This window comes from Ustilago hordei (genome assembly GCF_900519145.1).
Source record: "Ustilago hordei strain Uho2 genome assembly, contig: UHO2_contig_22, whole genome shotgun sequence".
NCBI lineage: Eukaryota > Fungi > Basidiomycota > Ustilaginomycetes > Ustilaginales > Ustilaginaceae > Ustilago > Ustilago hordei.
In genome coordinates, this window is record NW_024545292.1 from 408,045 (window position 1) to 417,070 (window position 9,026).

General features: G+C 51.8%; 1 protein-coding gene across 1 annotated transcript; it reads left to right on the forward strand.

The window, feature by feature from the left end:
* Window positions 1–448: 448 nt before the first annotated feature.
* UHO2_07002 (uncharacterized protein) lies at window positions 449–4,726 on the forward strand (the record flags this gene model as incomplete). Its single annotated transcript, XM_041560597.1, has 5 exons — window positions 449–507; window positions 601–762; window positions 854–2,722; window positions 2,822–4,486; window positions 4,588–4,726. The coding sequence occupies 5 exons, from the start codon at window positions 449–451 to the stop codon at window positions 4,724–4,726; spliced, it is 3,894 nt and encodes a 1,297-aa protein (XP_041416531.1).
* Window positions 4,727–9,026: the final 4,300 nt, after the last annotated feature.

Below are 9,026 nucleotides of genomic sequence, written 5' to 3' on the forward strand. Positions count from 1 at the left end.
ATCATCAGCCTTTGTTCTTACACTCTCACACCTTTGTCCTTTATGCTCTCACCCCTTTGTTCTTGCCACTGCTGCTTTTCTCACCATCACCACACATCACCATTGCCACTTGTTTCCTCCAGGCGTTTGCTCATCATCAATCCTTAGTTGATCTTCAACCCTTTGTTCTCATCATTGCTTTGTTGCACATCACCTTTCACATCACCACCTGTACTCTATTCCCACACTCAGCAATCCAATGTTGTTGTTCCCCATCATCATTGTGTGTGTGTCTGCACATGCATCCTTTGACTTTGTCATTGCCAACACCTGAGCTCCTCAGCATTAGCATATATACCAGCCCTCTTTCACAGCTATGGCAAGTCTCCTCAATGCTCACATCTCTCAGCACCATACCACACCAGCAACATCTAGCTCTTCTTGCCACTAACACCAACCACAATCTACAATGTCTCAATCATCTTCCATCTCCATCAGTGCCAGCATCAACACTGCTGCTGCAGTCAGGTACATGCTATTATCCTCTTCCTTTGCCTCTTCCTATTGATCTCCAACTGACCAGTCTCTGTCTCTTACCGAGCTTTGCTGTCACTGTCACAGTAGCAGCATCAACCCCTTCACTGAAAGCCAAGTTCCTCTTGCCATCATCAAGAACCTTGCGATGCACAGTGCCAATGCTCTTTCAAACCCTGATGATGCTTTCCCATCTCCAGTAGCTGATGACCTTGCTCCTTCTGATGCCATTGACAGTGATGATGACTTGTATGTACACTGCTTCTCTCTCCAGTGTATCTTCTTGATCAGCATCAACTGACGTCACTTGTGCTATCTATGCTCTCCTTGTCATCAACAGCACTTTGCTGCTCCCTGCTGCCAACCAGACTGCTCTTGCTGCTCCAGTTGATCTGAAGGTTGCCAACCAGCTTTGCAGCTTCTGCCTCCGCCTCCTCCAGCACCCTTCTCTTCTCCTCTGCACTCGCCCTGAGTGCACTCACCACCTGCCACTCATCCCAACCTATGCCAATGTGTCTCAGCACCTCAAGTCCCACCATCATCTGCTCACCAAGACTGGCATCAAGCTGTTGGAGGAGACACTCCTTACTCTCGACCTTGTCAGCCCTGCTACTGTCAGCATCAACACCAATCTACTCCCCATCAACCTCATCAAGGAGCTTGATACATTTGATGGCTACTGTTGCAGTATCTGTGAGTATGCTGTCAAGTCGAGCTCCTCTGCATACAAGCACCAGTGCAGCAGCCATGATGGAAAGGCTTCTGTCATCCACCCTGTTCTCATTCAGCCCATCTTCACCAGTGGTCCCTTCACCTGCTATGTGTGGGTCTTCAACAGCAAGCTCGAGCCTACACCCCCTCCTGTTGCCTTCAACATCAACACAGAGGAGGACGCAGCTTTCAAGGAGCAGCTGGAAGCATTCTTTGCCAAGGATGCAGAGCTAATGGCAAAGGCAGATCTGGACATGGAGGGCATTCAACCACGAACTGTGACTGGCAATCTCAGCCCATGGCTCAAGCAGCTAGGCTGGCAGGAGTACTGGGCTGGCAAGCCAGTGGCGGCCATTGGTTCCCTTGGCTGCAACCCTCACAAGTGGCCAGGTGCCCACCAGGACTTCCTTCACTGGCTGCTTGGCATGACACAACAGTGTACACAGCAGTGGATGGAGGCACTTCTTCAATCTGGCCGCCAGGTGCAGCAAACCTTCCATGCCTTTGACGACACCCCTAGCCATCCATACTCCCTTGATCAACCCACAGTCATCAAGTGTGCTGACTGCTGGGCAATGCTCATCACCATGCTGGCTCATGTCATGCTAGATGGCAAGGTTCTTGGCTACTATGGTGATGATGATCAGGATGCACACCTTGGCATCAGTGAACAGCTTGCAGGGCTCTTCGAGGACCTTCAGGACCTCTTCCATGATCCCAATCTGGATGTTGATGTCTCCATGCATCCTGATGTGGTTTTGCAAGCATTTAGTGGCATCCAGTCGATCAGTGTCTACCTCATCACCCAAGATCCTCCTGCCTATGGTGAGCTGGAACGTCTTCCTCTGCTATGCACCTTCCTCCACCTCTGCCTCTCTCCTGATGGCACATCCAAGCCGGTCAATACAGCAACCTCGATCCTGGTCAACTTGGAGTTTGCATTCCGTGCAGTGATGCATCACCACCTTCTCCACCCAGAGCATGGCACTCTCATTGGCAAGCCAGTCCCAGAGATCAACAAGGGGGTTCAAGCAGTTATGAAGCATTACCTGTTCAACAACAGCTACTCGGCAAGTGCTCATCTGCAATCCCTTCTCTGCTATGGGACCAAGCTGGCTAAGGATGATGGCGGCAGCCTCTACTTCCAGTGGTCTGAGGATAGGAAGCTGGTGACTTATGGCACCAACACAATCAAGATCAGCTGCCTTCACACCCTTGTCCAAGGCACCTTGGACCATGCCACCTCTCTGTTGGAGCAGCTGCTGCTGAAGGATGGTGCCTTGTCCGAGCATGTGGATCTGTCTACATACAAGGACCACTTCTGCAACAGGGAGCCGGGCTACAGCTTTGTTACTGCTACAAAGCAAGATACTGGCACCTTTTGCCTCCGTCAGGCTCTCAAAGGCTTTCCTCAGCATCAACCACTCCTTGATACTTGCTCAGCAGAGCCAGAGTTTGACACGGCTGCTGCCCATGCCTACTTTGCCCTTCACAATGAGTTCAACAAGCTCCTTGCTGTGCTCATTGAGCTCACCAGTGGTCTGCCAGCATGAGGCACAGAGCTGGTCAAGCTGCAGCACACCAACACATTGGTCAGCCAGCGCAACCTCTTCCTTGCTGATGGTCACTTTGTCACTGTGCTTGCCAGCAACAAGGGCAAAGGTCCATCCAAGCTCATCCCTCACTTCCTCCCTCATGCTGTTGGCCAGCTGGTGCTCTTTTACGTCATGGAGGTAGTGCCTTTCCTGCACCTCCTCTTCAACTCGGTAGAAGTTGCATGGGAGCCGAGTGCTCTCCTCCTTGTCAATCACAGGGGTCAGCCATGGCAGACCAATGACATCAGCAAGACATTACAGAGTCTTTGTCAGGAGTTTGTTGGCCCATCAGCAAGTTCTCTCCACATATGCAACTGGCGGCAGCTGTCAGTCAGCATTGACAAGGTGCTCATCTGGCCTGGCCTTCCCTCAGAGGAGTATGCTGACCATTCTCACGACTTGCAAGCTGGTCACTCCACATCTACTGCTCAGCAGCACTATGGTCTGGACAGCAGCATGCTACTTGAACTGACACAGGAGAGCTTGGATTGTATGCTCTCTGTCTCCAAGAGGTGGCATGCATTCTGGTGTCTGGCTTCATGCTACCAGGATGCTGTGCAGCCATTGGATGCAGCAGCACCTCCTCAGGCAGGCTCTGCATGTGTCAATGCTGCCTTGCCTGTGGATCTCAAGTGCAAGTTGGACAAGTTGGACAAGTTGGAGGAAGATGTCTGGCACATCAGGAGAAAGGTGGAGGAGAAGCCATCTGCTTCCCTTGCAAACATCATCCCTCCTGTTGTTGAGAACCACCGTTCAGCTGTAATACCTCCTGTGGTCAGAAAAGCCCTCTTCAAGGTCACCGGTAGCCACTGTACCAAGACAGTGGAGCAGGCATATGCACTCAATGCCATTCACAGGCATGAGTCACCACTGATCATTGTCATGGCAACAGGCACTGGCAAGTCTGCACTCTTCATGACACCTCTGTTTTGGCTTCCTCCTACCTCGGTGGTGGTGGTGGTTGTACCATTCATTGCACTCATGGAGGACCTACTGGAGCAATGCAAGCTTGTTGGGATTGTTGCAAGCAAGTGGTCTGGGTACAACTGTGCCAAGAAGGTGGAGGGAAGTCAGCTTGTGTTGGTGGCTGCAGAGAATTGCTACAACGAGCACTTTGGCAGCTGGGCACAGGAGATGGTGGAGCAAGAGTGCCTGGCAGCCATCTTCTTTGATGAGTGTCATGTCTGCATCACACAAGACTCCTTCCGGCCATCAATGGCAAAGATCAAGCAACTGATCACCACTGTTCCAGTGCCTCAGTACTTCCTCACTGCCACCCTGCTGCCAAGCCTCCTGTTGACCTTCAAGGCTGCACTCTGTCTCCCACAAGATGGCACTGGTATCATCCATGCTGCTACCAACTGCAACAACATTGCCTACTCTGTTCAATGGCTGCCATCCTCTGCAACCATGGACTTTTACTTGCAGCAGCTTCTCCAATCCCATCCCCATGGCTCCATCATGGTCATCTGCTGTTCAAGGATAGCTGCTGAGACTACAGCCAGGTTGCTGAGTTGCCAGTGTATCTGGTCAGAAATGGATCAGGCAGACAAAAAGGCTATCCTCTTGTCATGGCTTGCCTCTTCAGCAGCAGAGATGGATAACAGCAAGCATGTCTTGGTGGGCACAACAGCCATTGGCACTGGCATCAATCCTAGCCCTAGCCGGTGTGTCTTGCTTGCGGGCAACGCACAATTGCGCTCTGCCAAATTCGAAATTCACGCGACTGCGTTGACCCCCAACGCACTCGAAATATACACTGCTCAAGTGCCGCAACGCAAACAAATTTATTTTTGCTGGAGCAGCGCAAATTGAGCAACGCACAGCTGGAGCAACGCAATCTGAGAAGCGCAATCTCATCAGCGAACTGCTGGACAGCGCACACTCTGTCGGAGCAGCACAATTGAGAGCAGCGCAATTGAGAGGAGCGCAATTGAGAGGAGCGCTCACTCTGCTGGAGCAGCACAATCGACATGAGCGCAATCAAGACGAACGCAATCGACAGGAGCGCAATCGACAAAAGGGCAATCAACAGCAGCTCAATCGACAGGAGCACAATCAAGAGGAGTGCAAGCGACAGGAGCGAGCACTGTGCTGCAGCAGCGCAATCGAGAGGAGCGCAATCACGAGCAGAGCAGGAGAGAGGAGCACAATCGAAAGTAGCGCAAGAGAGAGCAGAGCGAGAGAGAGGAGCGTAATCGACAGGAGAGCAATCTAGAGACGAGCAGCAGAGAGGAGCGCAATCGACAAGAGTGCAATCGACAGGAGCACAATCAAGAGGAGTGCAATCGACAGGAGCAAGCACTCTGCTGCAGCAGCGCAATCGAGAGGAGCGCAATCGACAGGAGCTCACTCGAGAGCAGAGCAGGAGAGAACAGCGCATTCGACAGGAGCACAATCGACAGGAGCACAATCAAGACGAGTGCAAGAGAGAGGAGCACAATCGAGAGCAGCGCAATGGACAGGAGCGCAATTCGAGCGCAATTAGGAGGAGCGCAATTGACAGGAGTGCAATCGACAGGAACTCGATCAAGAGCAGCGCAATCGAGAGGAGCTCAATCGAGAGAAGCGCACACTCTGCTGGAGCAGCACAATCGACAGGAGCGCAATCAAGAGAAGAGCAATCGACAGGAGCTCTATCGACAGGAGCGAAATCGAGAGCAGAGCAGGAGAGAGGAGGTCTATCGACAGGAGCGCAATCAACAGGAGCGCAATCAACAGGAGCGAAATCGAGAGCAGAGGAGGAGAGAGGAGCGAAATCGAGAGCAGAGCAGGAGAGAGGAGCGCTCACTCTGCTGGAGCAGCACAATCGACAGGAGCGCAATCGAGAGCAGAGCAAGAGAGAGGAGCGCAATCGAAAAGAGTACTCACACTGCTGCAGCAGCGCAATCGACAAGAGCTCGATCAACAAGAGTTCAATCAAGAGCAGCACAATCGACAGAAGCTCAATCAAGAGGAGGGCAATCATGAGGAGCTCAATTGACAGGAGCGCAATCGAGCGCAGAGCAGGAGAGAAGAGTTCTATCGACAAGAGCGCAATCGACAGAAGCACAATCGACAGGAGCGCAATCGAGAGGAGCTCACTCGAGAGCAGAGCAGGAGAGAGCAGCACGTTCGACAGGAGCACAATCAAGACGAGTGCAAGAGAGAGGAGCGCAATCGACCGGAGAGCAATCTAGAGACGAGCAGCTGAGAGGAGCGCAATCGACAGGAGTGCATTCGACAGGAGCTCAATCAAGAGCAGCGCAATCGACAGGAACTCAATCGAGAGCAGAGCAATCGACAGGAGCGCATTCTAGAGAAGGGCAGCAGAGAGGAGCGCTCACTCTGCTGGAGTAGCACAATCGAAAGGAGCGCAATCGACAGGAGCTCAATCAACAGGAGCACAAGAGAGAGCAGAACGAGAGAGAGGAGCGCAATTAAGAGGAGCGCAAATCGACAGTAATGCAAAAGAGAGCAGAGCAAGAGAGAGGAGAGCAATTGAGAGGAGTGCAATCGAGAGGAGCTCAATCGACAGGAGCGCAATTGACAGGAGCACAATCAAGAGGAGTGCAATCGAGAGAAGAGCAGCAGAGGGGAGCGCAATCAAGCGGAGCGCAATCAAGAGGGGCGCAATCAAGAGGAGTGCAATGGAGAGGAGTGCAAGAGAGAGCAGAACAGGAGAGAGGAGCTCAATCGACAGGAGCACAACTGAGAGCAGAACAATCGACAGGAGCGCAATCAACAGGAGCGCAATCGAGAGCAGAACAAGAGAGAGGAGCGCAATCGACAGGAGCGCAACTGAGAGCAGAGCAATCGACAGGACCGCTCATTCTGCTGGAGCAACACAATCGACAGGAGCGCAAACGAGAGTAGCGCAATTCGAAGCAGTGAACACTATGCTGGAGCAGCACAATCGAGAGAAGAGCGAGAGAGAGGAGCTCTATCGACAGGAGCTCAATCAAGAGGAGGGCAATCGAGAGGAGCTCAATTGACAGGAGCGCAATCGAGAGCAGAGCAAGAGAGAGGAGCTCTATCGACAAGAGCGCAATTGACAGAAGTGCAATCGATAGAAGCGCAATCGAAAGGAGCGCAATCAAGAGGAGCACAATGGACAGGAGAGCAATCGAGAGGAGCGCAATCGAGAGCAGAGCATCAGAGCGGAGTGCAATCGACAGGAGGTCATTTCAGAGGAGCTCAATTGACAGGAGCGCAATCGAGAGACGAGCAGCAGAGAGGAGTGGAATCGACAGGAGCGCAAGAGAGAGGAGGGCAATGAAGAGGAGTGCAATTAAGAGGAGTGCAATGGAGTGGAGCTCAATCAAGAGCAGCACAATCGACAGGAGCGCAATCGACAGGAGTGCATTCGACAGGAGCGCAATCGAGAGCAGAGCAATGGACAGGAGCGCAATCAAGAGGAGCGCAATGGACAGGAGCTCATTGGAGAGGAGCGCAATTGACAGGAGCGCAATCGAGAGATGAGCAGCAGTGAGGAGCGCAATCGACAGGAGCTCAATCAAGAGGAGCTCGATCGACAGGAGAGCAATCGAGAGAAGAGCAGCAGAGAGAAGTGCAATCGACAGGAGCTCATTGGAGAGGAGCGCAATCGACAGGAGCGCAATCGAAAGAAGAGCAGAAGAGAGGAGCTCAATCGACAGGAGACCAATTGACCGGAGACCCATTGACAGGAGCGCAATCGACAGGAGAGCAATCTACAGGAGCGCAATCGAGAGCAGAGCAGTAGAGAGGAGCTCTATCGACAAGAGCGCAATCGACAGAAGTGCAATCGAGAGGAGCTCAATCGAGAGCAGAGCAAGAGAGAGGAGCGCAATTGACAGGAGTGCAATCAACAGGAGTGCAAGAGAGAGGAGCGCAAGAGAGAGGAGCGCAATTGAGAGGAGCACAATAGAGAGGAGCACAATAGAGAGGAGCACAATCGACAGGAGCTGTATTGACAGGACCGCAGGAGAGAGGTGAGCAATCAACAGGAGCGCAAGAGAGAGGAGTGCAATTGACAGGAGCTCTATCGACAGGAGCGCAATCGAGAGTAGCGCAATTGAGAGGAGCGCAATTGAGAGGAGTGCAATCGAGAGCAGCGCAATTGAGAGCAGAGCAAGAGAGAGGAGCGCAATCGAGAGGAGCGCTCACTCTGCTGGAGCAGCACAATCAAGAGCAGCGCAATCGACAGGAGCTCTATCGACAGGAGCGCAATCGACAGGGGCTCATTGGAGAGGAGCGCAATCGACAGGAGCGCAATCAAGAGAAGAGCAGAAGAGAGGAGCTCAATCAACAGGAGACCAATCGACAATTAAAATGCTGGCTCAATGAGCCAAATTGGTTCACTGGTTGCTGAGATACAAATTGCTGCCTGCCAAATAATCAGAGGCGTGTTTTTGCTTGTGTGTCCAATCTCACTGATATTTCGGATCTCGCCAATTTTTCTGGCCGATATTTTCGATCTCGCCAATTTATCCAATTTATCTGATCTTGCTGATCGTTCCAATTTTTCCGATCTCATCGATTTTTCTGATCTTGCCGATTTTTCCAGCCGATATTTTCGATCTTGCTGATTTATCCGATTTATCCGATCTTGCTGATCGTTCCGATTTCTCACGATCTCGCCGATTTTTCGGATTTTTTCGATCTTGTCGATTTTTCCGATCTCGCTGATTTTTCCGGCTGATATTTTCGATCTTGCCGATTTATCTGATCTGTCCGATTTGACTGCCGCTGGCCAAAGATTCTGGCGCGTGTTTTCGCGAGTGTGTCTGACGCGTGTTTTTTGATGTGGTCTAACATTTCTTAAAAAGATGCGTGTCTCACGCGTAGGTCTAACATGTCAAAATTTACATGCGAAAAAAGACACGCCGACACCCAACACGAAATTACGAGGCGACATGCAGGCGAAATGCGATGCGTATTTTCGCGACCCCAATTTTGGACTTTGTTTTCGAGTTTATTTTTCGAAGGTATTTTTGGTAAACCCAAGTTCCGGTATACCCGAGGACGGGAGGTCCGGAACCGGGTGACTCGGTTACTGGACAGCCGGTTACCGGTAGTTCGGTAAGGGTTAGGGTTAGGGTTAGGGTTAGGGTTAGGGTTAGGGTTAGGGTTAGGGTTAGGGTTAGGGTTAGGGTTAGGGTTAGGGTTAGGGTTAGGGTTAGGGTTAGGGTTAGGGTTAGGGTTAGGGTTAGGGTTAGGGTTAGGGTTAGGGTTAGGGTTAGGGTT